The sequence below is a fragment of the Lontra canadensis genome, unplaced genomic scaffold (assembly GCF_010015895.1).
Source record: "Lontra canadensis isolate GAN:19392208 unplaced genomic scaffold, GSC_riverotter_1.0 scaffold1, whole genome shotgun sequence".
NCBI lineage: Eukaryota > Metazoa > Chordata > Mammalia > Carnivora > Mustelidae > Lontra > Lontra canadensis.
The window spans coordinates 4,900,806-4,916,532 of record NW_022630995.1 but is presented as its reverse complement, the minus strand read 5'-3'; the positions used below and the strand labels follow the sequence as shown (position 1 = coordinate 4,916,532).

General features: G+C 36.4%; 1 protein-coding gene across 1 annotated transcript in view; it reads left to right on the top strand.

Annotated features, from left to right (window-relative positions):
- Positions 1–15,727, top strand: part of MRPL1 (mitochondrial ribosomal protein L1) — a 102,326-nt gene that overhangs the window by 35,042 nt on the left and 51,557 nt on the right. The window contains exon 6 of the mRNA XM_032883241.1: positions 1,905–2,016. Coding sequence (XP_032739132.1) covers positions 1,905–2,016 — 112 coding nt within the window. The remainder of the gene's footprint in view (positions 1–1,904; positions 2,017–15,727) is intronic.

Here is a 15,727-nt window from a genome sequence, read left to right as displayed (position 1 = left end):
CACTAGCATAATCTTTCAGAGCTCATCCATGTTATTTTTTTATTTTTATTTTTTAGGGTTTTTTTAATTTATTTTTTTTTTAACTGGATAGAGAGAGACAGAGAGTGTTCACGTGAACAGGGCGAGGGACAGAGGGAGAGGGAGAATCCTCAATCAGAGTCTGCCCTGAGCTCAAGACCTGAGCCAGAACCAAGAGTCAGCTGCCCAACCGACTGAGCCATCCAGTGCCCCTCGCCCATGTTATTTTTAGAAGCTATTCAGATTATGAGATAAACTCAAGACAGTTTTGGTAAATAGTAGCATCATGGCTGTAATTATTTTTTTACATGTTTCTGTATTTTTTAGTTAAGTTAAATGTGGTTTTACTTAGCACTTACAAAATGTAAATGTAGGATAAATTTACTGAACTAATAGTCATTTCCTAAGTAAGGCCTTTAATAAATTCATTTTGTTTCATAACTTCATTTTTACTTGTTTCTAAAGCATGGTTTTCATTTATATCATTTTATATTCTTCCAAGAGGTGATCTTAAGGTTAACGATAACATAACTTTTAAACATAATTTTAAATTTAAAGGAGTATGTCATAAAATCCATATTGAAAGTTCTTAGAGTAGAAATTTCACATGTAATTCTTTGATGTTTCAAAATTGCCTCTGTTTTCATATTTCTATGAATAAGACCCCTGGGTTCTGGAACCACATTGCATGTGTTTGAAATTTGGGTCTGCTCTTTAAAAGTGCACAGACTGACTAATCTGCCCTCAGCCCTCAGTTTCCTATATGGTCAATATTGGTACTGGCCTCATAGGGTTATTGTAAGGACTGGCTCATTTGACATGTTAGCAGATGCTATGTACATGTGGTAAGTGCTCATCTAATGCAAGTTGTTATTGTTAAGGGGACCATAGTAAGTTATTCAGGGAGTAAAGAATTTGGAAAAATAAGAATAATAACAGGAAGGTAAAATTCCAGAATCAGTGCTTAATTTTGCCATGGTACAAGATTTTAGGGTTCACTGTGTAAGGCTAAACCACGTCTTTGAATGACATATTATGATAATACTGTGTGCAAAAAGAACCACTGGTGAAATACTTGTTGTCCAGGCAGTATTTTTCTAAGAAGTTGCTTTTTTGTAATCAACTAAATGTTTTTGTAATCATTTTGTGAGCAACTACATGTTTAAATGGAATATACTATAGTAGTCTAATAATTATTTCGGATGTTTGCCTTACTTAATTAAAACTGTCTTTTAAAAATTGAGTATTATTCCTTTTGCTATTAAAATGGAATTAGAGTGTGGATAAATAAATTATAAAAGAATTTGTCTTTGACCATCCCACGTCTCTTTTATTTTTAGTTATTGGAGGCAAATAGAATTTTAGTTTCAGTTCTTTGTGAAAATAATTATAGATTAGTTCTCTTGATGCTCTGAATTTAGGAAAGCAGTGTGGTTGCTAGTGATTTGGTTGCTAGTGATTTGAGTGTTATTAATTTTACATATGATATATTGCAAAATTTTCAGCATTGTGTCTTCAGTTTTAATGGACAGATGAATTCAACTTTGTAGAAGTATATGAGCCATGTGCATATCAGTGCTATCTTCTAGTTTATTACGCTTTTGCCTAACATAACCCCACAGAAGAATTAAACCTAGTAAATGGTTTTTGTTTTGTTTTGTGTTGTTTAAAAGGATGTGGCTATTTTTAAAAGAGAACATCAGAAAATGTTTTGGTTCTAATGGTTTTCATAATTGGTAAATGTGTTTGTAGGATCTTTGAAGGAAAGAATTGTGCTTAATGTCTTTTTTCTAAATTATAAGGGAAATTACTACATTATACTTAATTTTCAGAAGGATAAACCTTTTCATATAATCTAAGGTTTAATCTTTTCTCCCGATTTTCAGATTTTGGATGATGAAATTCAATCAGACTTTTATGTAGCTGTTCCAGAAATAATGCCCGAGCTTAATCCATTAAAGAAAAAGCTGAAAAAAAGATTTCCAAAACTAACTCGAAGTAAGGGAGAATTCTTTTTATTATTTTAATACGCTGTCAACAACTTTCTGATATGTATGTTTAGTTATAAAACAAAACTGCGAATATATATATAGAGAGTAAATATGTTCTGGTATTTGAATTTCATGTTGTGTTAAGAACACGTGGATTTGATTTTTTTTTCCCTTTGGCATTAATATTGGTAATCTAATCATTTGAAAACCTACTTTATAATACCAGTTCTTTAAATTTAGGCCATACTTAGGTTTGAAATTAATGATACTTATTACCCCCTAGGTATGTTACCATACTATTTTATGCTTCTTTATTAATATGATATGTATGCTTATTTATGCCAGCATTCAACGTACGTATATTTATATATTATAATACACATGTATATGCATATATATACGTACATGTATAAATGCTTACTGTGTACATGGCTCTGTAGATACTTCCCTTAAAGAACTTTCCCATTATGTATATTTCCCCCTTACAGAATCTGGTAGGAAGTAATGTTGCTATATAAATAGCCGTAGTGTGAAGTAGTATTTGATAAATTCACAGGATGCCAAAGGTGTTTGGTAGAGGAGGAATTTACACATTGTTGGGGAAATCAGAGAAGGCATGCCGAAGGAGAAAACATTTAAAATACAACTTGAGGGGCACCTGGCTGGCTCAGTTGGTGGAGCATAGGACTCTTGACCTCAGGCTTGTGAGTTCAAGCCCTATGATGGGTATAGAGATTACGTAAAAATAAAAATAAAGTCTTTGAAATAAGTCAAGCAGAGGAGTCAGTTATCATATGGTTTCACTTGTGGAGCATAAGGAATAACACGGAGGACATGGGGAGAAGGAGAGGAGAAGGGAGTTGGGGGAAATCGGAGGGGGAGATGAACCATGAGAGACTGTGGACTCTGAGAAACAAATAGGGTTTTGAAGGGGCGGGAGGTGGGAGGTTGGGTGAGCCTGGTGGTGGGTGTTATGGAGGGCACGTATTGCATGGAGCACTGGGTGTGGTGCATAAACGATGAAATCTGGTACACTGAAAATAAATTTAAAAAATAAATTAAGAAAAAATAAAATAAAATCTTAAAAAAAGAAATTAAGCTGTAACTTGAAAAGGGCAGCTGCCTGGCTCAGTCGGTAGAGCATGTGACTCTCGATCTCAGAGTTTTGAATTGAAGCCCCACGTTGGGTGTAGAGCCTCCTTATAAAATAAACAAACATAAAAACTGTACCTTGAATAATTGGATGGGTGGATTAAGGGTGATATTATTTTAGATAGAAGGAATTTATTAATAGTATACATTGAAGTAAGTCAGATATTACAGGCTATATACAAAAAATTATCAGTTACTTCTCTTTGGCTTGTAGTGAATGGTTACTCCTATGCTGAATCAAAGCAAATAGTGGTAATCATATTGGAAGATTGATACCATATTGAGAAGGCTCTTTTTTTTTTTTGAAGATTTTATTTATTTATTTGACAGAGAGATAGAGATCACAAGTAGGTAGAGCAGCAGGCAGAGGGAGACAGAGAAGCAGCCTCCCCGCTCAGTGGGAAGCCTGATGTGGGGCTCGATCCCAAGACCTTGGGATCATGACCTGAGCCGAAGGCAGCCACTTTACTGACTGAGCCACCCAGGCATCCCAAGAAGGATCTTGAATAAGATCTTAAGAAGCTTGGACTTTTATTCCCCTTTTTAGCAGGAATCTCTTAGAAGTTTTAAAAGTGGGGAGTTCCTTAGAGCTTTAATCTGCAGAGAATTTGTAAGATGTATTGGCCTGAATCAAAACTAGAAGTTGGGAGAACAGTTTAAGTGCAATTGCCAGGGACTAATAAAGGTAATATTTAAACTAAAGTCCTCATAATGAGACTGTAGTAAGGAGATAAATGTCAAAGACACTGGATCTTTGTGCTAACAATTGGGAATGGATAGGTTGTGGGGAGGAAAGGGGGGAGTCATATGATGCTGAGATTTTGAAGCCTAGGGATCTCCTAAAAAGTTGATATTAATGGAAATGGAATAGATTTGGGAGGAAAGATAAGTTCATTTGCTGACATAGTTTGTTTTGGGTGTGCTGGATTTGGGGTAGATTTTGTAGTATAAACAGAGCAAGTATTTCAAAATTGTTTTAGTAGATTTGTGTTCACATTTTAATTCAAGTTGAACTAATTCATCATACTTTATGGCCATAATACTTAACCTGAATTATAGATTGTGTTCTATACTTTAAGCAAATTCAAAGATCCTCTCCGATTCTTTTATTGTTGTAGAATTTTGTTTGTTTATTTTTGGTAACCTGCATTGAAGAACACATCCTTTTAGATATCTGACTGTGGTTTGGTGCTTTCTATTAGGGATATCCATTATGAGGGTATTTGTTGTCCTGGAATCAAACTTACATTCTTTCCCAAGTAAAACCTGAAACTGAACATTATTTTAAAATTTAAACCAGAATTACAGTTGAGTTTGATGAAAATATTTCTCATAATTTTTTTGTTTCCAGTTAAATTCAAGCTCACCAAAACCAAACAATACTAAATATAGTCAATTAAAAGTGAAACTGAATACCAGATATCAGTATCCAGTCATCTCCTTGGTTTGCATGGTGACGTGATTTTTGACAGAAGTTAACTTTGTCACCTTTGCTACTTTTTCATTCTCTAAGTAATCCTTTTGGTCTCTATTTTCTTTATTCGTTAACCTTGAATTTTTTTATTACCGTTTTCATCATAGAACTTGAGACTATTGTTTTTTCACCAGGAAGGTTTTCAAATAATTTATTTATTTCAAATAAGAAAAGTGACCCTTTAAATTGTTTATTTTTTTAAATTGACTTGACTTTATTTGTACTTTCATAATGAGTTGTAGCTTCTGTATACCATGGTCAAGTTTCCTAGGTATATAGTGTCTGCACACAACCCCTCCACCCCCAGTCCATTCGCTTTAACAAAGCATCTTGAAAAAATAGACCTTTCTCCTCCTCGAACATTGTCTTTTCACCACCACCCCTTTCCCGCCCCAGGATCTGTTTAACAGCACTGGCAAAACATTTGTGTTCTTTAAACACGAAGACAAACGATTAACCTGTCAAAAATGTTAAAACAGAACACACCAGATGTGCGTTAGAACAAATGAGGCTTGTATTACGCATTTTCAGAGCTTATTCCGATTTTTGTTCAAGAACATTTAATTCCCCTTATATCCAACAAAAGACTTTAGGGTAAAATAGAAACTACGTTTTGAGCAAATGGATGAAATTAAAAAACAAACAAACAGGCCCCTGCAGCTGAGCTCATTAGTTTCCCATTTTGTCTTACATTTTGTTTTACTAATGGGAGTGGGTGTAACTGTCTTGGCTGGATTGAGTGTGCACATTTTGCAGCATGTTTAATGCTGCATTTTTATTCACTTTATTTTAATTGCTTACGTAACTGTAGGCAAGTTCTCTATTTTTCAAATGCATATTTGTCTGCTTTTCCTAGTATTATTTCTTTTTTATTTAAAAAAAAAAGGCATTTCTTGGAAGAAAATGGGCTTCATTTTGCTTGTCAACTAGCTTTTTTTCTTCCAATGTAAGTGCCCCCTGAAATTTCTTCATCTCTAATATAGATATGTTTTATTGATAAATTAGATTTTAAGTTGCTAATCTGTCTTTTAGCACTTACTAAACAAAAAAATAGGAGTATGAAGAATATCTTGACTTAAGGGAATTCATTTTTTATTACACATATTAACCCATGGGTGGGTATTATGGCATATACGGAGAAAGTTAAATTCTTTTAAACCATGCTAAATTATTGGTGGGTTGATAGAAAAGGGACGTGATTAGGAATATAGACTCACTAATGTGTATTCCTCTGAATGCGTAGAATTGAGCATCAGTGCTGCAGTTGGAGTATTGTTGAAAGGATGTGGTCGCAGCCTGATCCGAAGAGTGTTCCCATCTGCTGAGTAGGACACCGCTTTCTGCGTGGAAGTTGGTGTTGTATCATATTTGAGACTAGTGGACGTGAACTTATTGAAACCTAATGTGAAATAGTTTTAATTCATAGATTGGCATGGCGTATGTAAGAGGATTGCTTGCATTATTGAAATAATTAGAACTCTTTGGTTATATGAAGAAAAATACTAAGACATAGAGAATTTTTGCACAGTAATGAATTTGAAATTTTTCCAAATTTTCCCCCTCATGTATTAGTTTACAAGTTGTGTATGAAAGACTCCAATGATGATTATAATTATAATTATTAAAGATGAATTATTGACATATTACAGCTGGTTCTATTACTCTTTCCCTTATTTCCTTTACTCTAGCTACATGGCCTCTGTGCCCTTCCTCACACACACTGAGTGTTCTCCCTTCTCTCATCTTTGGACTCATTGTCCCATCTGTCTATGATGCTCTTTGATTGTTGGCTCGGTTCACTTCCTCATTCAAATATCACCCAGATAGAGAGGCCTTCCATATAAATCGTTACTCCCCCACGCTCCCTTATCACTGTATTTTTCATTATTGTGGTTTTTAATATTTTTTAGGACTTAACACTCTTAACATCTTACTCTGGCAACCACCATGTTGTTCTCAGTATTTATAGGTCATTTTTGCCTTTTTGTTTGTTCATTTGTTTTGTTTTTTAGATTACATACATAAGTGAAATCATATGGTATTTTCCTCTCTCTACCTGACTTACTTCACTTAGCATAGTACCCCCTGGGTCCATCCATGTTGTCACAAATGGTGAGGTGTCATACTTGTTTATGGCTAAGTAACATTCCATTTACCTATACCACACCTTGTTTATCCATTCATCTATTGGTGGACGCGTGGGTTGCTTCTGTCTCTTGGCTGTTGCAAGTAATGCTACAGTAAACATAGGGGTGCATGTATACATTTTTTTGAATAGTGTGTTCATTTTCTTTGGGTAGATACCCGGCAGGGGAATTACTGGATTGTACATATTTCTGTCTTTAAGGTTTTGAGGAACCTCCATACTGTCGTACACACTGGCTGCACCATTTGCGTTCCTACCGACAGTGCCCAAGGGTTCCTTTCTCACCACATCCTCACCTGTGCTGCTTACTTCCCGTGTTTTTCATACTAGCCGTTCTGGCCAGGTGTGAGGTGATGTCTCTTTGGGGTTTTGATCTTCATCTTCCTATGATTAGTGATGTTGAACATCTTTTCATGTGTCTTTCGGCCCTCTGCATGTCTTTTTTGTAAAAATGTCTATTCAGATCCTCTGCCCATTTTTAATTGGATTGTTTTTCTGGTGTTGAGTTGTGTAAGGTCTTTATATAGTTTGGCTATTAACCTGCTATCTGATATATCAGATACGTTGCATATATATATTTGCGTGTATATATATATATATATATATATATATATATATATATATATGATATATTGCACGTACCTTCTCCCACTCAGTAGGTTGCCTTTTCATTTTGTTACTGATTTTCTTCACTATGCAAAAGCCTTTTATTTATTTTTTTGTGTGTGTAGTCCCGTTAGATTATTTTTGCTTTTGTTTCCCTTGTCTGAGGAGACATATCTAGAAAAATGTTGCTAAGGTTGATGTCAGACATTACTGCCTATGTTTTCTTCTAGGAGTTTTATGGTTTTAGGTCCCACATTTAGGTCTTTAACACATTTTGAGTTTATTTTTGTGTATGTTGTAAGAGTGGTCCAGTTTCATTCCTTTGCATGTAGCTGTCCCACTTTTCCCAATACTATTTATTGAAGACATGGTCTTTTCCCCCATTGTATATCTTGCCCCTTTGTCGAAGATTAATTTACCATGTAAATGTAGGTTTATTTCTGGGCTCTCTGTCCTGTTCCATTGACCCAGGTATCTGTTTTTGTGCCAGTACCGTACTTTTCTGATTACTACAACTTAGTAGTGGATCTTAAAATCTGGGATTGTGGTATCTCCAGTTGTTTTCTTTTTCTTCAAGGCTGCTTTGGGTATTCAGGGTCTTTTGTGGTTCCATACAAATTTTAGGATTATTTGTTCTAGTTCTGTGAAAAATGTTGTTGGTATTGATAGGTATTCTATTGAATCTGTACATTGCTTTGGGTAGTATGGACATTTTAACATTGTGCTTAATTTTAACATAATATTCCTTTAGTTCATAAGCGTGAAATAGCTTTCCATTTGTTTCTGTCATCTTCAGTTTCTCTCATCCATGTTCTGTAGTTTTCAGTCTTTCACCTCCTTGGTCAAATTTATTCCTAGGTATTTTATTCTCTTTTAGTGCAATTGTGAATGGGATTATTAATTTCTCTTTTTGCTATTCATTGTTAGTGTATAGAAATGCAGCAGATTTCTGTATATTAATTTTGTATTCTGTAAGCCTACTGAATTCATTTTTTTTTTTATTTTTTTAGATTTTATTTATTTGGGGAGCCTGGGTGGCTCAGTGGGTTAAGCCTCTGCCTTCAGCTCAGGTCATGATCTCAGGGTCCTGGGATCAAGCCCTGCATTGGGCTCTTTGCTTAGCAGGGAGCCTGCTTCCCCCTCCCCATTTTTTGCCTGCCTCTCTGCCTACTTGTGATCTCTATCAAATAAATAAATAAAATCTTTAAAAAAAAATAAATAAGGTCTGTCTTTAAAAAAAGAGAAGACTTTATTTATTTATTAGAGAGAGAGCTAGCATGAGCAGGGGCAAAGGGAGAGGGAGAAGTAGACTTTTTTTTTTTTTTTAGATTTTATTTATTTATTTGACAGAGATCACAAGTAGGCAGAGAGAGAGGGGGAAGCAGGCTCCCTGATAAGCAGAGAACCAGATGTGGGGCTCAATCGCAGGACCCTGAGATCATGACCCGAGCCGAAGGCAGAGGCTTTAACCCACTGAGCCACCCAGATGCCCCAAGAAGCCGACTTCCCACTGAGTGCAGAGTCAATGTGGGGCTTGATCCCAGGACCCTGAAATCATGACCTGAGCCAAAGACAGATACTTAATCAACTGAGCCATCCTGACAACCCTTATTACTTTTAATAGTTCTTGGTGGTTTTTAGGGTTTTCTTTATAGTATTATATTATTGGCAAATAGTAACAGTTTTCTTTTTTCTTACCAGTTTGGATGCCTTTTATTTATTTTTTTCTTGTCTAATTGCTGTGGCTAAGACTTCTAGTAGGTGTTGAATGAAAGTGGCAAGAGTGGACATCCTTATTCCTGATTTTTGAGGAAAAACTTCCAGTTTGTTAACCATTGAGTATAGTGTTAACTGTAGATTTGTCACATTCCACCTTTATTAGATTGAGGTATGTTCCTTCTATATCGATGTTGTTGAGAGTTTTTATCATGAGTGGATGTTGAAATTTGTCATTGTTTTTTCTGTATCTACTGAGATAATCAGATGATTTTTGTCTTTCATTTTATTTTTTTGTTGTTGTGAATGTGTACTTGGTTCTTCTCACTGAAGTATGAGCATTTTTTGTTTTTGTTCACTATTCTGTTCCCATGGTGTAGAGTAATAATGTGGCACACAATGGGACTCAAAAAATATTTTGTATGATGAATGCACATTTAATGCAACATTCAGTTGATAGAAGATACAGCATTAAATTAATCAACTGAGGAATGAATTACCTACAATTTATAGATTTTTCTGGATTAGAGTAATTATATATACAGTTATCGAGTATCTACTACATCCCAAGCCTTGAGTGTGCGGAGTATGAACAAGACAGACAAGGTCCTTACTGTCACAGAACTATCAGTTTTGTTTTTTGCAGCAGGCAAACTGGTTTAATTTAATATTTAATCATGCTTAGATTCTCTAGTTAAACAAAACAACAAAAAACAAAACACATACCCCCAAAACCTTTATTTGACTTAGCTATCCTTTCTAGCTATGATCTTATCTTTTCTGTTTTTTTTTGTTTTTTTTTTTTTTTTAAAGATTTTATTTATTTATTTGAGAGAGAGGCAGTGAGAGAGAGCATGAGCGAGGAGAAGGTCAGAGGGAGAAACGGACTCCCCATGGAGCTGGGAGCCCGATGCGGGACTCGATCCCGGGACTCCGGGATCATGACCTGAGCCGAAGGCAGTCGTCCAACCAACTGAGCCACCCAGGCGTCCCTCTTTTCTGTTGTTTTATACGAAGTTTTTTTAAACAAGTGGTCTTCACTGGCTGGGTGTCCCCATTTCCTTACCAAGTATTATTATTTCTTACATCCTTCTCTCTCATAATTCAGCTAAAATTTTGCACTCAGTAATAATCATCAGTCTTTCTTCTGCCACATTCAAAGATCTCTTCTTAGAAGTTTTTTTTTTTTTTTTGTTTCTTGAGACTTCTTTTATACTATACAATCTTTACTCACCTCCTTTCTTACTGTTCCTACTTTGTTGTCCCTGTCTTGTTTTATTCTACTTCTTTCCTATAATATTTTTGGGTAAAGAAGAAAAGAGAATGTTAGGGTGAAATACCTGGTCATACAGTTTAGTACTGATTATGTTCGTTGTGGAAACAGGTAGAATTGGAGGGAGAGAAAGGGAAAGGAAGAAGGAACAAGGAGAGAAGTAATAGAGTACCTAGTACCGAGAAAAGTACAGAGAAAAGAGAAGGTGAAGAAGAGAGCAATTACCTAGCAGGAAGGGCTCGCAGAGGCCTAAAAATAGCAATGAAGATTTAACATTGGGTTATACTGAAAAGCAGAATAGAACAGTAGTTAATATAAACCTCTCTTAGTCTTGGATTTATCACTTACTATGACCTTGAACCAGCTTTTTAACATTTTTTAAAAATTATTTTTAATTTATTTATTTGACAGCGATCACAAGTAGGCAGAGAGGCAGGCAGAGAAAGAGAGAGGAGGAAGCAGGCTCCCTGCTGAGCAGAGAGCCTGACGTGGGGCTCGGTCCCAGGACCCTGGGATCATGACCTGAGCCGAAGGCAGAGGCTTTAACCCACTGAGCCACCCAGGCGCCCTGCTTTTTAACATTTTTGTGCCTCTGTTTATTCATCTACAAAGTGGGTCTCATGATAACATCTCTGTCTAGTGTTTTTGTTATAGTGTATGTAAGAGCTTAGCACAGGCTGGGTGATAAGTACTGATCATAAATGCACTGCGGCTGTTGCTGACTCCCTGCAGTTCCTGAGGAAGCCACGTGTTTCCTGCAGTTAGTTTAGGAATGGTCATTCTTTTTCACGCCTTCATAGACCGTTTCTACTTTCACCAGTCATTTACTGAATAAGCACATAAGTAACAACTGAGTACCTGTTATGTGCCAGGTAGTGCACGTAGTATTGAGGATTGAAAGAGAAAAAGGTAGTTCCCGTCTTTAAGGAGATAAACTTTGAGAGGCCAGAGAGGCAAGAATAAACCGCTACACTAAAACGCGGAAGCGTACCCGTGTCCAGCGTACAATGTGCTGAGAGGAATGAAGGACTACTTTGTAGAATCAGATTATAGGAAAGAAATAGCAGTGAAGAGGTTAAGCCTGAGTAAGTATTTTCTTCTGACATGCACGGGGAGAACATTCCAGATAGAGGAAATGGCCTATACTACGAACAAAAGTATGAGAAACTCAGTTGTATTCAGGAATTTATAAATACCTTTCTGTCATTTGGCACATAATGTTTTATCAGATAGTGATGGCCAGTGGGGTTAGACAGTGATAGGCAGTGGGCCAGATCACCAAGGGCTTTGTGTGACGCACTGTGGAGATTAGATTTGATCCTTTATGGAGTTAGGAGCCATTGAAAAATGGTGCTCAGAAGAATGATGTAAGATTTGCATATTAGAATGACTGTGTGGGAGCTGTGTAAGTGACAGTGTGCTAATAGGGAAATGATGAGACTCTAATAGAGATCAGTAGGAGGCTAATGCGGTAGTCTAAGTAAAAGATGAGTAAGGACAGAATTTGAGCAGTGGCAATAAAAACGGAGAGGAGGAAAGCTGTTGTGGGATATCGAGGAGGCTGAATGAACAAGAGGTAGGGATTAGATGTGGGGGTAAGGGAGAGGAGGAATCTAGAGTGATTCCTTGATTTCTGTTGTAAATAACCCGGTATATACTATGAATATATATATAGGAGGTGAAACAGGTTTGGGCATGATCATAATCTCAGGTGGTGGAGGGAAGATGGAGTTGGGCTGGCACAAATTTCTACTGTTTTCCTGGAAGTCAGTACTAAGATGAAGTAGGTTGGGATAAATAAGCATGCGCATGGTAATCTCTGCAATAAGCAAGAAGCCTATACAAAGAGACGTAGGTTAAAACTAAGAGGAATAAAAAATGAAAAAGATAAACTAAAATATTTTTGTTTGAAAGAAAAGAAGGCAGTAAAGGACAGAAGAACATATGAGATCAGACAAATAGAAAACACATCAAAATAAAGACCTAAATCCAGCCATATCATTAGTTTTGTTAATTGGAATTGGAATGAATAAATATTCCACCCAAAAGGCAGGGATTATAAAACAAAGGAAAAAACAATTCAGTTATATGGTGTTTACAGGAGACACTTTTTTTGCAAGTACACGAATAGGTTGAAAGTAAAATGATAGGTAAAGATACACCAAGAAGGTGCTCCTGGGTGGCTCAGTGGGTTAAAGCCTCTGCCTTCGGCTGAGATCATGATCCCAGGGTCCTGGGATCCAGCCCCACATTGGCCTCTCTGCTCAGCAGGGAGCCTGCTTCTCCCTCTCCCTCTGCGTGCTGTTTCTCCTACTTGTACTCTTTCTGTCTCTCTCTGTCAGATAAATAAATAAATAAAATCTTAAAAAAAAAGATACAGTAAGGATTAGTGACTTGGATTGACTATATTAATATCAGACAAAATAGACTTTTGAGACAAGGACTGTTAGGAACAACTTTATGCCGATGAAATGGGCAAATTCCTTGTAAGACACAGATCACCACAGTGTCTAGAAGATAATAGAAAATCTCCATGGATCTATATCAGCTGAAGAAATTGAATTATAATTTACAGCTTCCCACAGTGAAAAGTTCAGGGCCACATGATTTCTTACTGGTGAATTCTATCCGACATTTAAGGCAAAAATAATACCAATCTATCACAACCTCTTTTAGAAAATAATGGTGAAGGAACACTTAACCAATTCATTTTATGAGCTCACCATATCATAGGTGGACAAGGATATCATAAGCAAAGAAAACAACAGGTCATTATCCCTCATGAACATAGAAGCACAAATTCTTAACAAAATATTAGCAAATTGAATCTGGCAGTATGTTTTTATGTATATATGTAGGTATGTATATGAAGGTTAGTAAACATTAGCCCAGGAGGTTTATTCTAGGATTACAAAGTTAGTTTAACATCTGAACATCAATATTATATATCATGTTAGTAGAATAAAGGAAAAAGACCTTAAGATCATCTCACTAGATGCAGGGAAAACATTAGACAAAATCTCACAGCCGTGCTAATAACTCAGAATGCTAGAAACAGAAGTGAGCTTCTTCAGCTTGACAAAGCACATCTATGAAAAATCAACAGCTCATATCATTCTAAGTGATGAGACCATTAAGACTGAATGCTTTCGGGGGCACCTGGGTGGCTCCGTGGGTTAAAGCCTCTGCCTTCGGCTCAAGTCATAATTCCAGGGTCCTGGGATCGAGCCCCACATCCGGCTCTCTGCTTGGTGGGGAGCCTGCTTCCCCCTCTCTCTCCGCCTGCCTCTCTGCCTACTTGTGATCTCTGTCTGTCAAATAAATAAATAAAATCTTTAAAAAGAAAAAAAAAAAAGACTGAATGCTTTCTACCTAAAATCAGCAACAAGGTAAAGGTTTGTGCTGTCACCACTTAGGTTCAACATTGTACTGAAGGCCAGTGAAATAAAGGGCGTATATATGGGAAAGGAAGAAATAAAACTGTCTTTATGCCCAGAAGTTAGGATTCTAAATGAGTGAATTCTAATGAGTGAATTTAGTGAGGTTATAGTATTTAAGATCAATACACAAAATCAACTGTTTTTCTACACCAGCAATAGCCAATCAAAATGAAATTTATAAAACAGTTCCATTAATAAGAGAATAAAAAAGTCAAAGGAATGTTGAGTCAAAATTAGGAATAAATTTTAACAAAAGATGCAGGACCTACGTACAGAAAACTACTAAATATTGCTGAAAGTATCAAGCATACCTAATTAATACCTAAGTAAATCAAGGGACATGGCATTGCTGTGGATTTGAAGGCTATATTGTTGAGTGGGATTTTTCCCTACATTTTCTACAGATTAGTGCAGTCCCAATCAAGTTCCGAGAAAGCTTAAAAAAAATTTTTTTTTTTTTTTTTTTTGGAAATTGACAAACTTATTCTAGTATGTAGTGGAAATATAAAGGACCTAGAATAAAAAAATGTTTTTAAAAAGGAAGAACAGAATTGGAGGACCTGCACGACCTGACTTCCATGCTATAGTAATCAGGGCAGTGTGGTGCGGCATAAAGACGGATGTGTACAGATCAAACACTGAGAGTTAACAAACAGACCCACGCCTGAGGGACAACCGGTTTTTGACAAAGCTGCCAAGGCTGTACGGGGAGAGAATAGTTTTCAGTGACTGTTTCTTAAATAACTCTGTATCCCTTTCCTCACATCAAACACAGAAATTAGTTAAAAATGGATCACAGATCTAATTATAAGGGCTACAGCCATGAAATTCTAGAAGAAAATTTTCTGGAAGAAAATCTTTACAGCTGTGGATTAGGCAAGGATTTCTTAGGACACAAAAAGCATGAGCCATAGAAGAAAAAATTGCTACAATGGACTATCAAAATTAAGAACATGGCTCATGGGAAGACACCATTAAGAAGATGAAAAGGCAGTCCACAGTTTGGGGGAAAATATTTGCTGCATATTTATCTGGCAAAGGACTTATTTCTAGAATGTACAAAGAATTCTTAAGACTCAGTAAGAAGACTGCTTTTAAAAAGGGGCAAAAGAACTGAACAGGCAGTTTACAAGATAAGCTGTGTAAGTGGCCATTAAGCCTAGAAATGATGCTCAACATCTTGCTCATAAGATAAATGCAAATGAACATTGACACACTTTGGTTATAGGACAAAGAGGTAGAAAAAGGAATATGTCAGGTCAAAGAAAGAAAATTTTATTTGTTTTGGGATAGAATTGGCCTGAAAACTCAAATCTGTATCATTACCCCCAGTCTATCACTTTTTTCTGGTTTCTTATTCTAACTGTACACACACTGTATATATTTTTTTCAATACCCCATCAGAACCTTCTCTTCAGTATGTTTTAATGCAAAACTGTTTCCTTTTTCTTCCTAAGCCCTGGTCTTTCACACTCATAATTTCACCATGAAATCAGACTCAAAATTATGAAGTCATTTATTCATTCTTTCAGCAAACATTTGTCCTTTTGTACTCCTTATTAATTCTCTACCTGCATCTAGACAGAGATACCAAGTAGGTGATTGGATGAGAGAGGCTGTGGCTGGAGATACAAATTTGGCAGTTATTGGTAGATAAATGGTTTTTAAAGCCATGTGTGTGGATGAGATTGCTGAGGTGTGATTGAATAGAAGTCAAGTGACTGAGCCCTGAGGTAGTTCAGTCTTTGTAAGCCGCCCGGGTGAGGGTGGCTCAGCCAAAAAACTGAGTGGAACAGGTAGTGAGAACAGCGTTTCAGAGGACAAGTCAGGCTGTTTTAGAAAAGGAGGGATGTACTCTGAACTGCTATTGATAGGTCAAGTCAGAGGAACACTGAGAAATAATTATTGGAT